Source organism: Xenopus laevis, chromosome 9_10L (assembly GCF_017654675.1).
Source record: "Xenopus laevis strain J_2021 chromosome 9_10L, Xenopus_laevis_v10.1, whole genome shotgun sequence".
NCBI classification, from domain to species: Eukaryota; Metazoa; Chordata; class Amphibia; order Anura; family Pipidae; genus Xenopus; species Xenopus laevis.
In genome coordinates this window covers 92,246,204-92,272,813 of record NC_054387.1, presented here as the reverse complement: position 1 = coordinate 92,272,813, position 26,610 = coordinate 92,246,204, and the positions used below count along the sequence as shown (strand labels likewise).

The 26,610-nt window shown below is 37.3% G+C and overlaps 1 protein-coding gene across 2 annotated transcripts in view; it reads left to right on the top strand.

The window, feature by feature from the left end:
- The window catches only part of plekhm3.L (pleckstrin homology domain containing M3 L homeolog), a 97,453-nt gene that overhangs the window by 42,217 nt on the left and 28,626 nt on the right, over positions 1–26,610 (top strand). For both annotated transcript variants that reach the window (XM_018233945.2, NM_001127845.1), the window contains exons 5-6: positions 9,718–9,911; positions 18,284–18,347. In XM_018233945.2, coding sequence (XP_018089434.1) covers positions 9,718–9,911; positions 18,284–18,347 — 258 coding nt within the window. The remainder of the gene's footprint in view (positions 1–9,717; positions 9,912–18,283; positions 18,348–26,610) is intronic.

Sequence of the window (26,610 nt, the reverse complement as noted above, 5' to 3'; positions counted from 1 at the left end):
GCCTTTCTGCTCCAAACTACTGAGTCGCAAGGCTTTCCCAAAATTGTCGGTTTTGGTGAAATATCTGAAAATTGCCTCAAACCTTCAACTTCCCAGCACCATATCGCCCATGTATCATTACGTACTAAGAAAAAGCACCCTAAATATGATTGCCAGGGTTCCTCTGAACATTTTGGTGGTCATTGTTCATAAGTTTACCAAAGTATCTGGCATTTAGAGGCCCCAAAATGAAGTTAGCGCATACAAACAGTCCCGTGGGTAACTTCAGCTAATGAAAGATCAACACATTGACTGCATTTTTGTGGGGTAAAAACACAGAAATATATGTTTACCCCCCAAAACCCATATATTTTTGGAAAGTACACATTCTACCGAATCTAAAATGGGTACCCATGCCTTTCTGCTCCAAACTACTGAGTCGCAAGGCTTTCCCAAAATTGTCGGTTTTGGTGAAATATCTGAAAATTGCCTCAAAGCTTCAACTTCCCAGCACCATATCACCCATGTATCGTTACGCACCAAGAAAAAGCACCCTAAATATGATTGCCAGGGTTCCTCCAAACAATTTGGTGGCCATTGTTCATAGGTTTACCAAAGTATCTGGCATTTAGAGGCCTCAAAATGAAGTTAGCGTATACAAATAGTCCTGTGGGTAACTTCATCTAATGAAAAATCAACACATTGACTGCATTTTTGTGGGGTAAAAACACAGAAATATATGTTTACCCCCCAAACCCATATATTTTTGGAAAGTACACATTCTACTGAATCTAAAATGGGTACCCATGCCTTTCTGCTCCAAACTACTGAGTCGCAAGGCTTTCCCAAAGTTGTCGGTTTTGGTGAAATATCTGAAAATTGCCTCAAAGCTTCAACTTCCCAGCACCATATCACCCATGTGTCATTACGTACTAAGAAAAAGCACCCTAAATATGATTGCCAGGGTTCCTCTGAACATTTTGATGGCCATTGTTCATAAGTTTACCAAAGTATCTGGCATTTAGAGGCCCCAAAATGAAGTTAGCGCATACAAACAGTCCCGTGGGTAACTTCATCTAATGAAAAATCAACACATTGACTGCATTTTTGTGGGGTAAAAACACAGAAATATATGTTTACCCCCCAAACCCATATATTTTTGGAAAGTACACATTCTACTGAATCTAAAATGGGTACCCATGCCTTTCTGCTCCAAACTACTGAGTCGCAAGGCTTTCCCAAAGTTGTCGGTTTTGGTGAAATATCTGAAAATTGCCTCAAAGCTTCAACTTCCCAGCACCATATCACCCATGTGTCATTACGTACTAAGAAAAAGCACCCTAAATATGATTGCCAGGGTTCCTCTGAACATTTTGGTGGCCATTGTTCATAAGTTTACCAAAGTATCTGGCATTTAGAGGCCCCAAAATGAAGTTAGCGCATACAAACAGTCCCGTGGGTAACTTCAGCTAATGAAAAATCAACACATTGACTGCATTTTTGTGGGGTAAAAACACAGAAATATATGTTTACCCCCCAAACCCATACATTTTTGGAAAGTACACATTCTACAGAATCTAAAATGGGTACCCATGCCTTTCTGCTCCAAACTACTGAGTCGCAAGGCTTTCCCACATTTGTCGGTTTTGGTGAAATATATGAAAATTGCCTCAAAGCTTCAACTTCCCAGCACCATATCACCCATGTATCGTTATGCACCAAGAAAAAGCACCCTAAATATGATTGCCAGGGTTCCTCCGAACAGTTTGGTGGCCATTGTTCATAGGTTTACCAAAGTATCTGGCATTTAGAGGCCCCAAAATGAAGTTAGCGCATACAAATAGTCCTGTGGGTAACTTCAGCTAATGAAAGATCAACACATTGACTGCATTTTTGTGGGGTAAAAACACAGAAATATATGTTTACCCCCCAAACCCATACATTTTTGGAAAGTACACATTCTACAGAATCTAAAATGGGTACCCATGCCTTATTGCTCCAAACTACCGAGTCGCAAGGCTTTCCCAAAGTTGCCGGTTTTGGTGAAATATCTGAAAATTGCCTCAAAGCTTCAACTTCCCAGCACCATATCACCCATGTGTCATTACGTACTAAGAAAAAGCACCCTAAATATGATTGCCAGGGTTCCTCTGAACATTTTGGTGGCCATTGTTCATAAGTTTACCAAAGTATCTGGCATTTAGAGGCCCCAAAATGAAGTTAGCGCATACAAACAGTCCCGTGGGTAACTTCAGCTAATGAAAAATCAACACATTGACTGCATTTTTGCGGGGTAAAAACACAGAAATATATGTTTACCCCCCAAACCCATATATTTTTGGAAAGTACACATTCTACGGAATCTAAAATGGGTACCCATGCCTTTCTGCTCCAAACTACTGAGTCGCAAGGCTTTGCCAAATTTGGCGGTTTTGGTGAAATATCTGGAAATTGCCTCAAAGCTTCAACTTTCCAGCATCGTATTGTCCATGTATCATTACCAGCATAAAGCATCCTAAATATAAACATAGGGGTCTACTAAACAGTTTGATGCCCAATATGCATAGATATACCAAACTATGTGGCGCACAGAGACCCCCAAATGACAATATGTATAGACATTTTCACGGCTGACGCGCTGGCTGCTGCAATATAACCACTCGGTGTGTGTATTATGCGACATTAGACCACCTAACAGTACAGAGACCCCAGAAAACCATATATTTTCAGAAAGTACAGATTCTGACGAATCCAATATGGGTAAATAAGTGTTTCTACTGCAAACTGCCAAACTGAAAAGCAATGCTGAACATAACGGTTTTTATCAAATTTCTGAAAATCGTCACAAAGCTTGAATTTTACCCCATTATATGCCCCACATTTCGTAACTTATCAGCATAAAACATCCTAAATATGAACGCCAGGGGTCTACTAAACACTTTGATGCCCAATATGCATAGATATACCAAACTATGTGGCGCACAGAGACCACCAAATGACAATAGTGTATATACATTTTCACGGCTGACGCGCGCTGGCTGCTGCAATATGAGCACCTGGTGTGTGTAATATGCGACATTAGACCCCCCTAACAGTACAGAGACCCCAGAAAACCATATATTTTCAGAAAGTACACATTCTGACGAATCCAATATGGGTAAATATGTGTTCCTACTGCAAACTGCCAAACTGCAAAGCAATGCTGAACGTAACGGTTTTTATCAAATTTCTGAAAATCGTCACAAAGCTTGAATTTTACCCCATTATATGCCCCACATTTCGTAACTTATCAGCATAAAACATCCCAAATATGAACGCCAGGGGTCTACTGAACACTTTGATGCCCAGTATGCATAGATATACCAAACTATGTGGCGCACAGAGACCCCCAAATGACAATAGTGTATATACATTTTCACGGCTGACGCACTGGCAGCTGCAATATAAGCACCTGGTGTGTGTATTATGCGACATTAGACCCCCCTAACAGTACAGAGACCCCAGAAAACCATATATTTTCAGAAAGTACACATTCTGACGAATCCAATATGGGTAAATAAGTGTTTCTACTGCAAACTGCCAAACTGCAAAGCAATGCTGAACATAACGGTTTTTATCAAATTTCTGAAAATTGTCAGAAAGCTTGAATTTTACCCCATTATATGCCACACATTTCGTAACGTATCAGCATAAAACATCCTAAATATGAACGCCAGGGGTCTACTGAACACTTTGATGCCCAATTTGCATAGATATACTAAACTATGTGGCGCACAGAGACCCCCAAATGACAATAGTGTATATACATTTTCACGGCTGACGCGCTGGCTGCTGCAATATGAGCACCTGGTGTGTGTATTATGCGACATTAGACCCCCCTAAAAGTACAGAGACCCCAGAAAACCATATATTTTCAGAAAGTACACATTCTGACGAATCCAATATGGGTAAATAAGTGTTTCTACTGCAAACTGCCAGACTGCAAATCAATGCTGAACGTAACCGTTTTTATCAAATTTCTGAAAATCGTCACAAAGCTTGAATTTTACCCCATTATATGCCCCACATTTCGTAACTTATCAGCATAAAACATCCTAAATATGAACGCCAGGGGTCTACTGAACACTTTGATGCCCAATATGCATAGATATACCAAACTATGTGGCGCACAGAGACCCCCAAATGACAATAGTGTATATACATTTTCACAGCTGACGCGCTGGCTGCTGCAATATAAGCACCTGGTGTGTGTATTATGCGACATTAGACCCCCCTAACAGTACAAAGACCCCAGAAAACCATATATTTTCAGAAAGTACACATTCTGACGAATCCAATATGGGTAAATAAGTGTTTCTACTGCAAACTGCCAAACTGCAAAGCAATGCTGAACATAACGGTTTTTATCAAATTTCTGAAAATTGTCAGAAAGCTTGAATTTTACCCCATTATATGCCACACATTTCGTAACGTATCAGCATAAAACATCCTAAATATGAACGCCAGGGGTCTACTGAACACTTTGATGCCCAATTTGCATAGATATACTAAACTATGTGGCGCACAGAGACCCCCAAATGACAATAGTGTATATACATTTTCACGGCTGACGCGCTGGCTGCTGCAATATGAGCACCTGGTGTGTGTATTATGCGACATTAGACCCCCCTAAAAGTACAGAGACCCCAGAAAACCATATATTTTCAGAAAGTACACATTCTGACGAATCCAATATGGGTAAATAAGTGTTTCTACTGCAAACTGCCAGACTGCAAATCAATGCTGAACGTAACCGTTTTTATCAAATTTCTGAAAATCGTCACAAAGCTTGAATTTTACCCCATTATATGCCCCACATTTCGTAACTTATCAGCATAAAACATCCTAAATATGAACGCCAGGGGTCTACTGAACACTTTGATGCCCAATATGCATAGATATACCAAACTATGTGGCGCACAGAGACCCCCAAATGACAATAGTGTATATACATTTTCACAGCTGACGCGCTGGCTGCTGCAATATAAGCACCTGGTGTGTGTATTATGCGACATTAGACCCCCCTAACAGTACAAAGACCCCAGAAAACCATATATTTTCAGAAAGTACACATTCTGACGAATCCAATATGGGTAAATAAGTGTTTCTACTGCAAACTGCCAAACTGCAAAGCAATGCTGAACATAACGGTTTTTATCAAATTTCTGAAAATTGTCAGAAAGCTTGAATTTTACCCCATTATATGCCCCACATTTCGTAACGTATCAGCATAAAACATCCTAAATATGAACGCCAGAGGTCTACTGAACACTTTGATGCCCAAAATGCATAGATATACCAAACTATGTGGCGCACAGAGACCCCCAAATGGATATATAGTAGATAAAATTTACAAGGCAAAACAAAATAAGGCAGTAAAGGGTGAAATGCAAAAAAATCCAATAAAACCACAAAAATCAATGTTTTTTTTCCAGACTAGTGTTATCAGCTGTCAGAATCACAGTTTGAATATTTTAGATGGGCCAAACAGGTTATACGGCTAGAAAAAAGTGAACACAATATATGCAGAGCTGAAAATGCAATAAAATGGCTAAAAATTCAATAAAATGGCTAAAAATGCACCAAAATACCCAAAATTGCAATATAATCACCGAAATAACATACAAAAGGTATTGCACAGTACGGTTAGCGAATACGCTATGCGTAATGGCAATAAAACATTTTTTTCAGCCAAAAAAAGAAACGATGCGATAAGAAAAAAAAAAAAAAGGCCACAATGCCATGTATGTGCGTGTGCGTGTGTACAAATGGTAAATTACATGTTATGTGCGCGTGTGTGCGTGTGCACATGTGTGTAAGTGCAGTGAGTGTAAGTGACCCCCCCAATCCCCAAAAATGTATGTGTAAGTGTGTGTAAGTGTGAATCTAAGTGTGTATTACTGTAATAAGTGTGTGTTGGTGTGTTTGTGTGTGTAATTGTTGCACTAACCTGAAAAAATCGCTGGAGACTGTTGCAGGCGATCAGGAAGAGCCCCTGGAAGACATCTGCCTCGTGGTTCCTGTCTGTGTGCTGTGGGGGCGGAGATCGACGATCCGGTGCAGGCTGCAGCAGCAGGACACGTAAGTAACACGTGCCTGCTGCTGTTTTTGGGCCCCTGGGCGATCGCGCCCCAGGGGCCACTCGATCCCCTGCTCTGCTCGTTGCCTAGGGGCAGGGGATCGAGCAGGAACGGAGCGAGCGGCTCTAACAGCCGCTCCTCCGCTCCTGAAACAGGAAATGCTGCAGAACGTAGAATCTACGTTCTGTGGCATTTCAAGTACCTTTGCCACAGAACGTAGATTCTACGATCTGTGGCATTTAAAAGGTTAAAGGAATAGTTCAGTGTGAAAATAAAAACTGGGTAAATAGATAGGCTGTGCAAAATAAAAAATGTTTCTAATATAGTTAGTTAGGCAAAAATTTAATATATAAAGGCTGGAGTGAACAGATGTCTAATAAAACAGCCAGAATCCAACTTCCTGCTTTTCAGCTCTATAACTCTGAGTTAGTCAGCGACTTGAAGGGGGGCCACATGGTACATTTCTGTTCAGTGAGTTTGTAATTGACCCTCCGCATTCAGCTCAGATTCAAAAGCAACAGATATGACCCATGTGGCCCCCCCTCAAGTCTCTGATTGGTTACTGCCTGGTAGCCAGGGTAACCAGTCAGTGTAAACAAAGAGAGCTGAAAAACAGGAAGTTGGTTCTGACTGACTTCTTATACATCAAATCACTCCAGCCTTTATACATTACATTTTTGGCTAACTAACTATATTAGAAACATTTTTTATTTTCCACAGCCTGTCTATTTACCCAGTTTTTATTTTTGCACTGAACAATTCCTTTAAAAGATATGTGTTTGTTCCTGTTCTTTTTATTTCTTTCTTTGAAAGTAGAACCGTAGAATAGTATAATGAAAAACAAGCCAACTGACTGATCTATACTCGTAATAAATTTTGAAGGAACAGGACAGGTGAGTTCAGATTCTGGTCTTTTGATTCAGGATACTAGGAAACATAGCAACAAACAAGGTAATTGGTTATATTTATACAAAGAACTAAAATTGTAAGAAAATATGCATTGGCATTCAAAAGACTAGACAAAAATGTTGACAATTCTTAACCTGGTTTAACAAATGATCATGTACTGGAGGCTGACTATACAGGCAGCAGCACATATGGCTACAGTGGGGATGTATAGCACCTCTTTCGTTTAGGACAGACTGGTTGGTATAGGTTGAAATAGGCTGGCTCAAAAGTGCCCCTAATAACAAAATTGTTGGCACTTAGCCTTAACAAGTCTGCAAGGGCAGCAGAGGTAGCATATGCTTATGTGAACTGCAGCAATGAGCTCAAAAAGCTTCCAGTGGCTCAGTAGGGAAATGCACCAGTAAATTACCAAACTCTGGTAAAGCCATACATAGCACCATAAAGATCCTCACAAATATTTTTGCCAGAGTTGCTGCTGGCAATCCATGAACTCATTTTTCAGGCCCTTCCCAAATAAAATTCTGATCATCTATGCGTCACATCACCATTTACTTGCTGCTATAATCGCACAAACATGGATATAGAAGTGAGCAGGCTTGAAATGTTTGCCAGTCTACCTTGATATGACCCCAGTGTCCCTGGGCAACCCTCTTTTCTCTAGTCAGCATAAGCCCCACTTGAGCTTATTTCTTTTACCAAAGCATTGATCTTTGATAATTTGAATAAGGTTGATAGAGCTTTGTACACTGTACGGATCCCTTAATTATGTTAAAATACTTTATAAAACTTCCCATGGTCCTTGGAGATCAATTTATTAGGGAAAACCACAGTCATTGCTTTTAGTCGGGTCGACGTTTCATGGCCTGCCTGTATATGAATAAGGGTAGTTTATACTTGGTAAATGTAAATGGCCCCAGGTTTCATCATAACTGGCCTTACTATTTAAATGGGTAGTATGAATTTATGTATAGTAATTTTTGCCACAAAATGTAAGTATTTGATAGCAGTAGGATAAAAGCTTGTATGTTGTATTTAGGCATGCACCGAATGTAATACTTGCATTTCATCACAAGAGACACTTTTAATCGGAATGACATTTTATTGGTCTTGCTCATGGGTTATGCAAATGTAGTTATAGTCTCTGGAAACACTATCAAAATACACATAACTTGCTAAGTATGTATAGAACAGAATTTGCTGTTAAGAAAAAAATGGACATCAATGTATCTTCAAAGTAATATGCCTGAACTGCAACAACAAACAACTAATTTTAAATGTAATTTCAAACATTATCATGAATGAGTGGATAATTTGTTTACTCTGTGTTTTTATTTTAACTTTTGTCTATGGATCATGTTATATGCATTGCCAAACATAGAAGTTATTTAAAAAGTTTGTTCAATATTGTTTGCATATATTCATTTAAAAAAAAAAAAAATGAATGTGCTTTCTTGCCATTATTATTGATTATAACGCATACCTTGTTTGTGCATTATGCATAATCGGCAATCGGCCTTCCTGAAATAGCAGTTTAGTTCTGTTTCAGTGTAAACATGGACTCAAGGGTCTGAAAGCTTAATTGCATCACTCAATAAATCATTCTCCATCATTTGTTTCTCAACATAACAGACATTTTGCCTATACTGTACCACAAAAAGAAACAACAAACTAATTCAGTCATTTCTGCCCATTTAGTAAAAAATCGAATTCCTATTTTTTCCATGAATCTCAAAAAATGTGTGGTTTTCCTTTATTTTATTTTTTTTAAGCTCTAGACATTCTGGATTTCTGGATTTATTAAGTGTAAAAACCCCAAAACCTCTAATACAAAACTACGCCAAGTAAAAGCTGTAGCGGTCCTATACTAGTCAATTCGGACTTTTAGAGGTTTGCTGATTTTTTCCCGCTAGTAATTGTCATTGTCACTTTTATTTTTACAGGTATTCAGATTTTTTTTTTTTGGATCGTTCAGGGTTATTTTCTGTTCATACTTTTCTTATTTGGATCTTATACAAAATCTAAATATACATTTAATTTCATTCATGGTTTTAGAGAAATTTGAGTTTAGTCTTGGTTTTAAAAAAACAGGACAGGAACTCAGAACTGTTATCTGATGAAAGGCCGAACAAGCTTATTGCACAGTACAAAAGTTTGTACCGCTCGCTAATTAACACTAACTGCTTAACCGTTTTCAACAAATATATTTAGCAAGGCATCATGACTTGTATTGCAATGTAACACCAAGTGCAAAAATATTTGGCAGGGCAGACCCTCCTGTCCAAAGAAACAAAGCTAAAATGAGTAAACTTTTCCTTTCAGCATATTAACTTCATTTCAGATTGTTCCAACATTGTTTTTTTTTGGTTTTTTTTATTATTATTATAAAAGTTTGAAAGGTGTAAGTGCTTTGGCATTTGAAATAAAATCAGAAGGCTGCATGATAAAACTGCAAAAAAATCTTTTGTTGTGTTATTATTGACCAACCTTCTTGTCATATGGTATCTGTGCTAAACACTAGTCAAGGATCTATTGACTAGAAGGATAGATGTCCCATGAGGCAGGTGCACTTCTTTGACAATATAATTCCCAACCGTGAGATGAAAAAAGGGTATTTAAAATGTAAGATATTTACGAAGGAACAAAGGAAGACCTCAGATTTCAAGGAAAACTTTGCATTGCAAGGTACAATGTGACCTCATTTTTTTTTCAGGTATCCAAGCAAGCAAAAGAGTTTTTAGAGTATGTGTATGAAGAGCCATTGATTGATGTGCATCAAGAAAATCCATTGCTTTACAGACATGTGGATGCGTTGGCACATGTTGTGCGTCTCAGACAGCAGCTTAAGTCCCTTCGAGCCTACCTTTTCAGCTGCCGAGCAGTAGTAGCTGAAGATCTTCGAAGGAGGTGGGTTGGACTACCAATATATTTCTAAGCTGTGAAATGGAAACCAGTCATTCTATAATTTGTGTGTAGGTATGGGATCTGTTATTCAGAATGCTCCGTATTACAGGATGGCCATCTCCCATAGACTCCATTTTCATCAAATTTTTAAAAATTATTTCCTTTTTCTCTGTAATAATAAAACAGTAACTGGTACTTGATCCCAACTAAGATATAATTAATCCTTATTGGAGGCAAAACAAGCCTATTGAGTTTATTCAATGTTTAAATTATTGTTTTAGTAGATCTCTATGGAGATCCAAAATATCGAAAGATCCCTTATGTAGAAAGCCCCAGGTCCCAAGCATTCTGGATAACAGGTCCCATAACTGTAGTAGCCGAGTGTCTATAAACTAAACATGACTGCCATACGTTCTAATTCTATTGAATCTCCAGTCCTTTATATGTGGCAAATCCACCATGGACAGTAATCATGTTTTTATGAAAATATGATGATTCTGGTGACTTGAAAGCATGATGCGATATGTTAATATAGTTTGTTGGATATTCATTGTAATATCACATTATATTATCGTAATATTCATTTTCAAATCTCAAAATTAATTTTTCCAACCTGGTTTTCTAAAATGTATTTCCCTTTGAGAAGGAAGGAATTTGTCACAGGAACAGTAGTTTTACCCATGTTCATTTGCAGCACCGTTGCCACTTTTTCATTCCTGTCTTTGGATTACATGATGTCTGTGGATTGTCAATATATCACACAAGGACAAGCTACACAAATTGCTATTTACATGCTTCGCTACATACAAATAGCACCTCCTGTGTGGTCTTTGCTACTAGGCAAAAGCAAAGCTTCCATATAATGGAAAGCCATGCATCCCTTATAATAGTAAAGAATTCTTCTCTTAAGCTGTGACTAAGAAGTGAAGGATTCCTAACCCTTCTGTGTAAAAGACATGCAATGTTAACCTTTTCAGCACCAAAGAAAGAAAATCATTTGTCTTTTAATAGACATCCTTTTTATTCAGACTTTAAAGCTATAATCAAAAAAATAATAATCTGAATTAATGAGGAAACTACTGAGGGTAACATTTTATTCTTTCCATGTTTAATAAGTATGCATATTTTTCCTGCCTAATAATTGTTCTACCAAAGGGAATTAGCTTGTTCAAAACAGCAGACAATACAGTAGAACAAATGCAGCTATAGGTAGCATCTAAAGTTGTTCAAGCCTTGCTTTGAAACACCCTTTGAAGTTTCTTTCTAGGACGTGTAAAATAAGACTGTATTTTTATTGACCTCTATTTCCCATTTATGTGACTGACCTTTGAGTAGAAAAGATATGTCTGCTTTATAGAGCTATATTTTGTTCTGATACACTTATGGTAGAAGTAAATTATATTTTCTTCCAGCTTCCACTTTTCGTCTCTAAGAGACAGTAAGCATGGCTTATAGAAGGCCCGTGACAGGCTTATAAACAAATGAAAAAGCCTCTGTTAATATTGCTGTCTGGGAATGAAAAAGTAAGCTGATTAATGGCAGTAGGACAGTGTGGCATTTAGCATTGTTATTTCTGTCCTCTTCAACCTTATTAGGAAAATTATTTACTATTTTATTAAAGGGGTGTACACCCCCATAACTTTTAGTATGTTCTAGAATGGCTAATTCTAAGCAACTTTTCAATTGGCCTTCATTTTTCTTTTTATAGTTTTTGAATTTTTTGCCTCCTCTTTCTGACTGTTTCCAGCTTTCAAACAGGGGTTACCCCATCTACAAATGTATAGTTATTTCTACTTTTTTTATAACTCATTTTTCTGTTCAGGCCCTCTCCTATTCATATTCCACTCTCTTATTCATATCATTGCATGTTTGCTAGGGTAATTTGGATGCCCCCTTAATAATGTCAGAATCCTAGGCTTATAGATGGCATTTTCAGCTCAGGCTGGAGAGTTTAAATCTGACTTGTTCCAGCAAGGACTAATATAGTGTAGTATCTCCACTGATCCGTGTATTAGGACTTTTTGGTGTCTTTCTACCATGTAAACCAGGGATCCCCAACCTTTTGAAACCGTGAGCAACATTCAGAAGTAAAAGGAGTTGGAGAGCAACACTAGCATGAAAAATGTTCTTGGGCTGCCAAATAAGTGTTGTGATTGGCCATTTTTAGCCCCTTTGTGGATTGTCAACCTACATTGAGGCTCTGTTTGGCAGTACACCTGGTTTTTATACAACCAAGAATTGCCTCCAAACCTGGAATTCAAAAATATTCTCCTGCTTTGAGGCAACTGGGAGCAACATCCGAGGGGTTGGAGAGCAACATGTTACTCACGAGCTACTGGTTGGGGATCACTGATGTAAACTGACTGCAAGAAGCCTCAGTGTACAACAAGGCATTACCAAACATTTAGGCAAGTGAGAACTGAATTCTAAATCAATAAAGCAATTGGGCAGGCAAGGACATTATAGCTTGGGAACCCCAGAAGGGTGTTAATTTACTAGACCACTGAATCATAAGACAACAAGTCTGTATGTGACTAGAAATACCCCAATGCTTGGTTTTTTACAGACACATCACTCACTTGTCCGTAATGATATTGTTCACCTTATTTTTCATACAGTTCTTTGACACATCTGCCAAGCTATTTGCCACTATAGTGATCAGCTTCTGTAATAGTAAAATGTAGCATTTGCCAGTTGATCTTTCTTAACACCGTGCTCAAAAGTTAGTATACACTCACTGTATATAATATACAAAACCATAAACTGATGCAAAATTCATGTGACCTTTTCTATTGAATTAGATGATTTTTTAAAGATGTTATATGTTTTTTTTTTTATTTTATAGCAGAAGAGAGTATAGATGTAATGGTAACAATTTTAGGCATGTGATTTATCTGGGACCAACTTAAAAAAAAAAAAAAGACTAAAAGCTTTTATGCTTTCAGTAGCCCTTATTCTTGAAGGATTCCAGATGGCCTGATGTTTTCTAGGCTAAAGACCCAGGAATCTATATAATGGAACATATATTTACAATATCTACTTAGATAGGTGTATTAGTGAAAAATACTGTAAACATTTTAAAACAAATGGTGTTTCAACAAGTAAACCATGAGAGATATATTTTATTTGACTGATAGGCAAGACCTCATCATGATGGCTCTTTTGTGCTGACGTGTTGAAGGTTGTGTTTATAAATGCAAAAAGTGTGTGTAAAATTAAGAAACAAGTTTATGTATTTTTTTTTGTAAAAAAGCCTTTTACTACACATTATTTTTGTAGGCATATATGTTACATTTATTCTAGGTGTCTTCACAGATTTTCGGGTATAAATATTTAATGGTAAACGAGTAATCTGACCTGGTAGCACAGTCTGGAATTTTTTTAATGTATAAAAACTGGGCACTCATCTCCAGAAAGGTAAAACTATACTCTTTTTTATTTTTACGAGCAGGGCTAAAAGAAAGCATCAAGTACAGGGCTCCCCTGTTCCTAGATTAATTTGGGGTATTGTAGCCCTAGAATGGTATGAGGTTAGTGTAGCCACCTGTCCGGTTTTGACCCAGACAGCCCAGATTTTCTGGGATTGATGTGGTGATTGGCCAATCGCCGATTGCCACGTCATGACCCCACCCCTTATATCACAGTCACCCCTGCACAGTGTCATGGCCCCGTCCTGCTAATCACTACCCCGCCCCCTGCTGTGTCACAGCCCCACCTCCCCCAGAGTAAGTTGGGGGGAAAGGTGGGGACCCTATATGGGGGTGTGTAATGAACCCCTATGTCCTGCCAAACATTCTCTGCTTATAGCAAAATGCCACAACTCTTTGCACTCCATATTGTAAGTGCAAGTTGTTGCAGGAACATAATGCTTGATGCCTTTTTCTTGAACTTTGCACCTCTTGCTTCAATATAATAAATGAGGCATGTTATCGTTTGTTTTTTTCTTAGATGTTAGTTGAAGGACAATTAACATTTTCATTCACCCTTGTTTGTTAAATCATTGTAAAACCCCTGTTCATTATACATTATAAAGTTTCACTGTATAAATATGATCATGATAATTCAGGACATTAGCGTTTTATATTCTTTTCTACATTAAATTATTTTCTACGGTTTTTGACAATAATATAAATAAGGCCTCAAACTTGATCACTTGTTTATATGCAGGTGGAGGGACATGTACACTATGGGGCACATTTACTAATGGTCGAATATCGAGGGTTAATTAACCCTCGATATTCGACCGTCACCTTCGACTTCGAATATCGAAGTCGAAGGATTTACTGCATTTCCTACCATCGAACGATCGAAGGAAAAATCGTTCGGTCCACCGATCGAACAATTTTCCTTCGATCAGAAATTTGTTAGGAAGCCTATGGGGACCTTGATGTTCGATAGGTTTTAGGTGGCAAAGTAGTTGGTCGAAGTTTTTTTTAAAGAGACAGTACTTCGACTATCGAATAGTCGAACGATTTTTAGTTTGAGTCGAAGTCGAAGTAGTAGTCGAAGATCGAAGTAGCAAATTCAATTCGATGGTCGAAGTAGCCAAAAAAACATTTGAAATTCCTTCACTCAAGCTAAGTAAATGTGCCCCTATGTATAGTTAGAATGTTTAGAGGTATGTAGCAAAGAGGGAGAATGTACCAACACCACTCACTAAACAGGTGGTTCTTGATTCCCCAGCTTTGATTAGATACTAGGGCCAAAAATCAGCCTAATTTCCCATAAGCAGCCTGTTGCTACTCATGTATCATCCACACATAATGCATCAACTGTACAAACCTGGCGAGCCAAGGCAATCTCTTTTCCAGAGCTAAAGATGTCTAATCCATAATGAAGAAGAGTGAGAGGTACGTAAAAAGTACCAATTTTCAATTTTGGAATGTTGAAAAGTAACCTATTAATTTGGGAAACTATCAGTAAAATGAAAATGTAATTTAATTTAATAATAATTTCTTGGAAATAGAAAACGTAATATAATCAATAAAAAACTGTACCAGTTCTGATGTAATCAAGTTACTCTTCACAGACCATTGTTGTATTAGATCTTACTACTAGTCATCAAAAAACAACTCCAATACAAACCCTGCATGTGGAGAGGAAGATTTTTGTTGAGATGGTGATAGTATCAAGTAAATTGATTTTGAATTGATTATATTTAGATATTTTTTTCCTTTAACTTTCTTGGTATTAATCGTATTTTACTATTCCATAACCAGAGACCATTACAGTTTTCTCCACAATGGATAATGTGATTTATTTTAAAAGAACAAAAGATGATTTCAATTTGAGATCTGATGGACAGCTTTATAAATAGTTGATAAAATATGAATTTAGAGTGTAAAATTTTATTTTTACTCACTGCCCAGGGATTCTGCAAATGATCCCTGGACAAGAGAAAAGATGGCAGTGCGGTACTAAGAAAATGATGGCAAATTGTTGAGCACATTTACCCCATTTATTACCTACATCTCAAGGCTCTCCTTGCACTTAACACTAATTTTGTGTACCAGTGTGTGCCGCTTCCTGTTCCAACTTGAGTGTGAGTGCACCTCTTGATGCAGGGTAACCCCAGCAATAACACTGCTTTCAAATACAAATTATACTTTTTTTCTAAAAGTTTTCATAAATGTAAAAAATAGCAGCTTGAAGAGAAATGGTATATTTTATTGATATCTCAACCTATCTATACATGTATCGTCTGTATTGACTTTGCCACAGTATTTCACAGTATTCCACAGTAATATCAATTAATATGGATATTCATTTAGAACACAGCACAACATTTTCTTTGGCAAAAATAAAATAGCTTAGGTGATCCTAAAAATTAGCAGATAAATGTTTTTCTTATAGATTTAAAGCCTATATGTTTCTTTATTATTAAATACTTTTACATTTGTAAAATAAAACCCAATACAGGTATGGCATTTCTTATCCAGAAAGCATGGGACTTTCCAGATAAGATATTTTCCTATAATTTCAATCATCATAGATTCATTCATAGATGCTTAGATTAATTTAAATGTTTAAATAAAACCAATAGGATTGTTTTGCTATGGATAGATTTATACAAGGTACTGTTTTATTATTACAGAAAAAAGGGGAAATAATTTTTAACAATCAGAATTATTTGGTTAAATTGGATTCTTTGGGAGATGGTCTTCCTGTAATTGAAAGGTTTCTGGATAACGGGTTTCTGGGTAAAGAAATGGATACCTGAAATCTTTTTGTTACCCTCTTATCCTCTTTCTACTAGTTTTACAGATGCAGTTGGCTTATTGTCCTCCAGATCTTCCAGTTCAAATTTGGTATTCGAAATACAGGGAAAAAATTAAAATGCATTATAAAAACAAAAAACATTAATTTATTCATTATTGTGCATAATTTTGCAAACTTGGCTTTTTTTTTCTTTCGCTACAAATAATAAAAAGAATAGAAATGCCAAAAACAAATAGTGTAATGGGTTGAAGGCATTGCTTGAAGAGCTCCAAACGGCAAATTATAAGATTAAATCAAATTAAGCCTTAATAAAATGAAATTGAATCATGATTGCACAGATGCAGCACCACTGCAAACAGAACAGATCCCCACAGTATTCAAAGACTACATCTCTGTTAATGTCTGGCAGGCCTCACATAATAATGTATTTACTTTAATGTCAAGATATTGATCTTATAAAGACAATTACAAATGCATATGACAGGATCTGTTTGAGCAGTTGTGTTTCACAACATTTTGTGGTTAGATTGTAAATGGAGTAAGACCAGAAAGGAAAAGATGGCTTTAAACTGATACCACTAAACCATAAACAAAGGATAAAGACAGTTTTGTGCGACAAATGTGTATATTTTTTGGATAATGTCATATACTAGATTACAAGTTGATCCAGAGGAAAGTAAACAAAACCTATTTCTGGCCAATTGCTATTTAAATCTCACAGAGAGGGGAGACCCTTCCTAACACCAAAATGAAACCTAATAACTCCCTGAACATACAGAAATCAATATTGGCCAACATTTGCCCATATATGAGTTTACAGAGACTGAATCATAAAGTTAAAATGTTAAATCGGGGAATTACTGGGTGGGATATTTATCAGAGCCCTTTAAGCATTACAGTGGAAGAATAACCCCTCCTCCTGCGAAATCTATGCCCCTTTTAATTCAGCTCAAGACCTTGTTTGCCCTTGAAGCTGCTGACTGGCATTGCTTGCTACAGCCAAGTTTATTATCTATAAGGACTCCAAGGTCATTTTTTATCATGGATTTGCCTGGTGCAGTCCCATTAAGGATAGAAGTGGCTTGCATATTTTTACATCCCAGGTGCATGATTTTACGTTTATCAACATTTGGAGGCAGATTTATCTAAGGGTGGAACAATCAATTCGAATTCGAATTTTCAAGTTTAAAAATTCACACATTGGATTTTTTCAATCCCCCTATTCGAATGTAAATTAGAATGTGAAATGTGTCACACCTCAACCATGGAAACAGTCCTAATTCAAATATTCGCCACCTAAAACCTGCCGAGTTCATGTACAAGTCAATGGTAGAAGTCCACTGAGCCATTTGGAGATGTCAATAGCCTTCCTGACATTCAAATTTTCATATGAATCGGATACGATTCAAATATTTGGGTTGGGAACCATTCGATCAAATATTAGCCATTCTAATTATTTCTTAAATAACCTGCCATGTCAAATTGTGAGTATATTCGAATTTAAAAAAATCACATTTGAAATTCGACCTTTGATAAATAGGCCTCTGAATCTCATCTACTACTTAGCTGCCCAGATTTATCAAGATCCTGCTGCAAGCATGTCGCATCCAGGATGGAATTAATTGGGCTGCATAGTTTTGTGTCATCTGCACTTACAATACCTTCCCCTAAGATATTAATGAACAAGTTAAATAAAAGTGGGCCCAATACAGAGCCATGAGGGATCCCACTAAGAACCTTACTTCAAGTAGATAATGTACTAATACGTGGCTGACTGTGTGGTACATCAGTAATGTGTGTTGAGTTGCGTGGGATACAGGGTTGACATGATTTATAAAAGCCATATACCAGCCACAGACCAGAGATTTTTGGCAATGCAGCTACCATCCTCGTAGGCAGGGAATCTCCAATACCATTCAGCTGAACAAGCCTATTTTATTGGATCGGGTATAAGAATAATACGTTGGCAGCATCACATTAAAAAAAACAAAAGGTATATTTCACATATATTAAAATATTATACTTTAGTTCTTTACCTGCTACCTTAATTAATATTTAAAACTATTTGTAGAATGGATCTTCAAAAATATTAAATAAACTAAGAGTATTGAATATGTCTGTTTCTGAATAAAATATTTCTTCACTTTTCTTTTCAGAATTTTCCCAAGGGAATATCTCTTTCAGCAGATCCACCTATATTCTCTTTCAGACCTTCAACAGGTATGTTTTGATATTATATCAAGCAATACATGATAGATTGTTACAAATTATTTGTTATAGGTATAGTTTAGAGCCACGTTTCCATTTGTATTACACGCATTTTGAAGGAACAGCAAGTGGGATCGTTCACAGCACTCAGATGTTACTGTTAACACACAGTGGGTATCTTCCTGAAAACCCTCAAGTTTGCATTGATGGCCCAAAATCCATACCATATTGCTTAACAGATGGATGCCATTACTGCCACTTTGACAACAGGCAGTATTGCCCTGTGTGACATTAGCTTAACAATTTTCCAAAAATACTGCAGTTGAAGTTATTATTGTTATGTGTATGCACCCTGAAGATTATTTGTGATATTAATGTTAGAAAGGCAATCTTCTAATACCACAATAGGAAAAAGCAAAGGCCATGAATAAGGGTAGAGACCTGCAGCGGGTATGGTACCTGCTGAATCCCAGCAAAGCGGTCGGATTGAAAATTCCCGATCCCAGACTCAAGTGCTAGAGGAAAAAACAGCTGCAAAATTGTGCCCCTTAATTCACATTCAATAAGCACTTGTGTCTTTGGTTATGGCTAGGGATGCACCGAATCCAGGATTCAGTTCGGGAATCGGCCTTTTTCAGCAGGATTCAGCCGAATCCTTCTGTCCGGCCGAACCGAATCCTAATTTGCATAAGCAAATTAGGGGCGGAGAGGGAAATTGCTTGACTTTTTGTCAGAAAACAAGGAAGTGAAAAATGTTTTCCCCTTCCCACCCCTTATTTGCTTATGCAAATTAGGATTCGGTTCAGTATTTGGCCGAATCCTTCGTGAAGGATTAGGGGGGTTCGGCCGAATCCAAAAGAGTGGATTCGGTACATCCCTAGTTATGGCGCACCCTGCACCTCACACTAGGTTATGCTGCGCAAGTTAGGAGACAAGAAGGTAAGGCTGGAGTCCATGTGCCTCCCTCTTCCTACCCCATAATTAATACAGTGTTGCCGAACGTAGCACTGTATCCACTAACTAAGGCATTTTGGAGCATAAGAACCTGCTGCTGGGGTTGTGCCCACAATTTGCTGTTCCCTGACAATTTAACGTGTATACATACAAGCACAGCTTAGAATGAACATTGCAATGGGCGACTGCAACTATGCGCTATGTTTGTAGTTTGCTATATTTATATATAAGTCTTTCTATTATATCCTTATATCTATTTTATCCTGACTTCTTATATGCTTATATGTCCTGACTTCAAAATGACAGTGTATTGGTCCCTGGGTCTATTGCTAATTATAGTTAAAGATGCCCTTGCTCGGGAAGATATACAGTACATTTTGATCAGCACAGTTTAATGACCTATGCCAGCAGGGATATTATTATGGACTTAAATATAAACCAACAGCCTTTACATTAGAGTTATCCTTATTATTTTCATTGTAAAAACTAGTTTCTCAGGCTCACAAATAAATGCATCAAAATATATGCTGTTTAATGAGGCTCTGTAATATTTCTGTAAATTATTCAGATTTTTACATTGAACTTATGGGAATATATTGCTGTTACTGTTTCTAACTGCACTTAATTAGCATCTTTCAGTGACAGTGTGTTGTGGCTAAAGCTGGCCATAGATGCAAAGATCCGATCGTTCGAATCCTCGAATCATAGGACTTATCGGACTTCCCCATTTTCCGACCTGCCACTAACCTTTCAGATCAAGTAGAAAAAGAAAAGATCAGCCGATGATCTGCCCCTACAGCAATCGTACGAAAGTTATGTCCGACAAAAGCTAGTGACAGTCTCCCACTAAAGATCGGCAGATCGGCAATACACGCAGAGATATTATCGCCTGCCCACAGAAATTTTCTAAAATGTCAGATCCACTCAATGACCGATCGGCATGGCACGACAGATGCCGGAACACTCCACACACAATCCAAAAATCGTACGAATCGAGGATTCGTATGATCGGATCTTTGCACCTATGGCCAGCTTAATTCATCAAGGCCTATTTATCTAGTATTGCAAAGGTTTGTGTTTTCCAGAGGCTCAGACAGTGATCTGCAGGTGTGGGTATTTTGTGTTCATGGTTGCCTGCTGTTTATCAGCAGGTGATGCTCTTTTCTTGTTTTTATTTGCATCTCACCAACTGGAAGCTCTCGGCAGGAATTTCACTGCCAAGTAAGATGGCTTGTTCCTTGCTTAAAGCAATGTTGTGTTACTGCACGCTGTACCCGAGGAATGACCCAAGTTCAGAAAGAAGGGCAAACCAAAGATGCTTTGGCATTCTACTCAACCAGCCCCCATTCCTTCCTCCCATTTTCCTCTTTCATATTGTTAATGGTCCTTCACAGGCATGATATCTAATTAGAGGCATTTGGATTTAACAAGCCGAATGACAAAGCGTAACAGCTTCTATATAGTGCCCAGCTAGTGATGATTGTGTTACACTCACCAAGCCATACCTGGTTTCAAAATTGTCTGAGTGCTGAGACCAATATTAACATTACTAAATTGCTCTTAACTATGTGATTCTTGGCAGTGTGCTAATATTAATGAATTAGACTAGAGAGCATTAATTTGAGGGCTGCTCAGTATTTGTTCACAACAAACATTTTGAAAAAACATGAATCTACCAAGTGTTTATAGTTGCAGGTAGACTGGCACTAGGCGCTTAAAATAAAAAAAAATAAGTATTTCATTAATACAATTATAATTTAATTACACCTGATAATTTATAATACTCTTGTTTATGAAATAATGTACCCCTTGTTGTAGTTTAAGAATATTAGGGGAGTTATTTACAAAGGTTTAATTTTTTGAGTTTTTTTATACCTGCTATGTAACCACAGTTAAAGGTATAACTTGCAGTTATTGGGTCCTCCAGAAAAAAAAATCTTAGAAATTGAACAGCTGTGTTTTTAAGGGAACAGAAAAGATGGTCCAGGTGCTAATTCAATATGCATAGCTATTAAAGCACACCAACATACCTAGGAATGAGCATTGAGTTGTGGCAGGCTTAGGCAGGGGCTGCTTCCGGTTCTGTGCACAGATGGCAGTCCTACACCCAAGAACAACAGAACAGCAAATAGAGAAGAGGTAAAGGAGAATATGATTTATTGTATTTGGAGAAGGCAGAAAAAAGATGAGAGAACATAGAGGAGGAGGGAAGGTTGCATGTGGGGACAGTGGAAAGGGAAGCAGGCCAAGAGATATTGATATGCCAAGAAGTAAAGATGGAACAGGTTAAACATTTTTTTATTTAAATTATACATCTAATTTAAAAACATTTTTTATTAAAAGTAGAAAGAGTATCCTGAGAGATCAAAGAGGAAAGCATTGAATATCTATTGACTGTAGTAAAGAATGCCAGGATAATTTACTTAATAAATTAAATCAAATATTGTGTTTTGAAGTATTTCTTCTCTTTCATATTAATTTAATTTGGGGTTTCGTAACCTGATTCATTTGAGAGTCTCGTGATTTTTATGGTTCCTACAGTGTCACCTGGTCCAACTCTGTTTATATGTTAAGTGCACCCCATATTAAATGTTTGCCTCTCATATTATGTACAGTATACAAATGCCTTCTCACAATTCTAATTCTAACACCTACCACGGCTTGAAGAGCAGGCTACACCATGGGCCTCATTTACAAAGCAATACAAATTTTGGATGCAAATCAAATTTCTTTTTATCTTCAGTGCAGTTTTTATCCCAAAATTACAGCATCGCTGTGAGCGCCTGCTACTTTACAGGTGTTACATATTGCACACAGTCGATCAGTATGCATGCAAAGTAGAATCTCTTTTGGTAGAATGTGCCCAATTTGCAACACACACTTATTTACCCTGTATTTATGTCAGTATGGCATCACTTTTGAACTTATGTGTTAGACGCGCAGATTGGCACTCACTGCAAGTAGCCAAAAGTTCATAGTAGCATGTATGGACCCAAGTACCTTGTGTGTATAACATTGATGCAACTGAATTTTACATAAACTAGTGCTTTGCACTGGTGTTGTTAAATGAACCCTCAAGTCTCTTTTGCCCTTCGATTTTATGGCATATTGCTACAATGTAGAGAACAAAACTTTCAGTATTCAAATTCAGCCTGTATGAATCCATTTCAATCCATTTTGCATGCAAGTCCTACACTGCCTACTGTGTACTAAATATTAAAGTGCATTTGAATTATACCGCTAGTAACAATGTGCCTTAACTGTGACTGAGTGGTAGAACTGTGTTCACTTATCCTTTATACTCCGAAGCTATAGAAGCATTTTCATTCATTAAGCCCCCAGCAACAGTGTGCATTATGTGCAACTAAGTGGTGGGACCATGTTCACTTACCCTTTGCTCAGAAACTTTGGTGAGACCAGCAAGGAAGCTTTCAAGTTCCAACTAAGTTAAATAAGGGGCCTTGACGGGGCACATGAGCTTGCAAATTTTGGCCATAATGTGGTTCTAACCTTGATTTTTGTAAAATCTATTTAAACGGATTCACACAGGTTGACTTGTGCAAATAATGGCTGTATATCATTTGTAGCAGCTGGTCAACTCCAGAATGTAAGTGGGTGCTTGGGTTAGACCAAGCACTCACTTCACTTGTTCTTGTGTGTGCCTAGAAGAGGACATAGCATTAATCACTGGACTTAGAATGCTAGCATATCTGGCACAGGTACAATCTAGGTTTTTTCACAACACATGTAAATCATACAGTAGAACCCCCATCTTACACCAGAAAAAAATTGTGTAAAATCAAGGAAAAGCATTGTGTTATATGTATGTATGTGTGTGTGTGTGTGTGTGTGTGTGTGTGTGTGTGTATATATATATATATATGTATATGTATATATATATATGTATATATATGTGTATATATGTATATATATATATATATATATATATATATATATATATATATATATATATATATATATATAGGACCACAAAAATAAACAATATAAATATTTTAGAAAACCTAAAATCAGGGGATGTAAAATTGAGGTTTCACTGTAATAGACTTTAACCAACAACCTACCTGCCAGTATCAATGGCACTTTAAAGGGGTTCACCTTCCACATCCTTTTTTCAGTTCAGATGTTTCCATTTTGTTCACCAAAAATAAAGATTTTTAAATTGCTTAGCATGTTTTACATTTGACTTTTTTGACAACTAAACTGAACAACGCCTTTAAATACAATGTACTGAGTGAACAGCTGCACTAAAATGTAAATTTTTAGCTATACTGTAGTGCCAGTTCTGAATGTGGTGTGGTATTATCCAAAGCATAGTTTGTTTACTCCATCAAGCAGGGACCAGTTAGGTATAGTAGGAAATTTGCCCTAAGGACACCCCAAGGCATTCCCCGCTTAACCATGGACCACACAATACAAACAAAGGTGTATCATCATTCTAAACACGCGAGACTCTACCTACGAACCCATAAAAGTTTGTAATGGAACATATAAAAGATCCCCCTCATAGGGGGGGAATCGGTTCAGTTTTAGCCAGGATTCAACCTTTTTCAGCAGGATTCGGATTCTGCTGAATCCTCGTGCTTGGCCGAACCTAGTCCTTAAAATTATGTGACTTGCATTACAAACAAAGGAAGTAAAACATTTTACCCCTCGAGCTCCTTTTTCCCTCCCCTTTACGAAGGATTCGGGGTTTGGCCGAATCCAAAATAGTGAATTCTGTGCATCCCTACAAATAATACAATTGAGAAACAGAAAGAGAACAAAATCAGAATTAATTCTGCAACAGTATAAAAATCCTGACATGTCTGATGACAGTGACTCCACCCCTATGTGGTCAAACAGCACCCATGGTGACCCAAAGATTGGATTCTTAATAGAAAATATTGTAAACATATGTCTACCTAAACCATTAAACTAGTGTTCTTAATTTGTGGGTTGGGACCAAAAACTGGGCCCCCAATGCTGTGGATTTTTATGAGCCTTTTTAATAAAGTAAAAATTCCTGCTGAAGATGCACAATTAGGGGCAGATTTACTAAGGGTCGAAGTGAATTTTCAAAATTAAAAACTTCGAATTTCAAAAATTTTTTGGGTACTTCGACCATTGAATAGGCCTAAATTCGACTTCGATTCGAAGTAAAAAAGTTTGACTTCGAAAATCTAAGTATTGTCTCTTTAAAAAAGTTCGACTCCGACACTTCACCATCTTAAACCTGCCGAATTGCTATGTTAGCCTACGGAGACCTCCTACAACTCATAGCCAACATTTGGCTTAGTCTTAAGAAGTCGAAGGGAAATCGTTCGATCGATCGATGAAAACGTTTGATCGAACATTTCGAAGTCAAAGTAATCCAATTCGATGGTCGAATTTCTACGTTTTTTTCCACTTCGAAATTCGACCCTTGATAAATCTGCCTCTTAATCTCAAAGCTAATTCCCAGGCATAATATGGGTCCCCTGAGATAAGAAATATGAGCCTGTGCAAAAGCCTGTCTATTTACCTTCCAATAATACCTTCCATAAAATAAAGAACTGATTCAGAAATGAAAATATCTTGTTTAGATTCTGCGACTGATTTGTCCTTTTAACATCCAGTCATTATATTTTAAATAGAAATGTAGTCATCAGAACATTGTTTGTAACCCCATATAGAAAATACATTAGCATTTTGAAACCACATTGTGTGTTGGTCCTGCTGGCACCATTTCCTGGGTTTTATAAAACTGCACTTTCCATACTCCTGGGTTAACCAAAACTACCGGCTTTGCAAATTACAACTTTTAATCTATTTCTCTTTGTCATTGGTGTATTTTTAGTATTTTAACCTAATCTTCTATTTTGAGCTGTGAGGTCAGTGAAAATGTTTTTCTGGCTAAGAATTTCCAAGCATTTTCCACATAAGAAAACAAGTCATAGTTTTTGTATGAAAGGATTCCTGTTTGTACGGTCTTGATTGTTTAATGCTAAAGGGGATATAAACCTAAAAATAACATTTTGCATAATGAAAGAAAATGTAATTCAAATTGGCTTTCTAAATATGTTAATTAAGGGTTTTGGGTGGTATTTTGAGATATTTGTACGTGTAATTGCAATTGAAAGCAGTACCTGGCTCTCTCTGTTCTGCTTCTTTTAAATATTGAAACAATGTAGCAGAAGCCTGTAGCAAGAAGCAGACATGGTATTGTTGGAAATGAAATCATGGCAGGAGAAGGGCTATCTTTGGCAACATTGTCAGGAACAGCAGTGCAGAAAAGTACCAAAAGTTCAGCTTTCAATTGCAATTGCATTTATAAATAACCTTAGCATTTGTAATTACATGAATGAATATTACAAAGTTCTTTATAATGACAATTTAATTAGGCATTAAATAAATAGTTTGTCTCATTAATTAGGCTTTAAATAAATAGTTCCTGTCATTTCTTAATGTAGTTTAAGCATGTCAGAATGCTTTATGCCAGTTACTATGTAGTAACTAAATATTATAAAGGAGAAGGAAAGTCGTTTACCACTTGGGTGTTCCAAATTTTAGGCACCCCCAAGTGAATGTATTTGCTTGCATGAAACCCCCGGGCCGGTGCTCCTATCAGCAGAAAACTGCTGGTTATACCAGCGAGCACCACTGAGCTATCCTCTTCCAGCTACATTTGAATGTAGCTCACAAGTATAAAAGGTTGGGGACCACTGGGTTAGACTGAAATGAGGCGTGGGAGTGTCTCTTCATTCTCCCACAGTAAGTGGACATCACAGTGACTGACAGGCCGAACACTGCAGTAGCAGGGGGCAAAGCCCTCCCACCTAACTGCCTGTGTGTCGCTTTGCTCCCAGCCTCCACAGAGCTGTTTTATGCTGCTGGCTGATCATTACTCTATCTGTAGCAATATTTACATGTGCAACACAAAGCAAGGGTTGTTAAGTTTAAGAACATTTTTAAAAATTCTAATACTATTGTTTTCCTTTTTTTTAAGTGCAACAGTATATTCCTAAGATTCACAGCAAAGCTACATCATTCACAAATGATGGACATAAAAATCTATAACCCATAATACATTGGTAGGCACTGTGCAACTCCCTGCATCTATTGTTAAATTGTACTGTGATACAATTCCAGAGTAACAGATGCAGCTTTGTTTTCTGTGCAGTGGATCATATACTGCTTCTGCACTTTGATATATGAACAGGTGCAGGGAGTTGCAAGGAAACAATGCAGCTGTTCTGGAACAGTATATGATAAGATGCAGGGAGTTGCAGGGAAAACAAATCTGCAGCTGGTGTTCTGGGAGTTTATAATCAGGTGCAGGGAG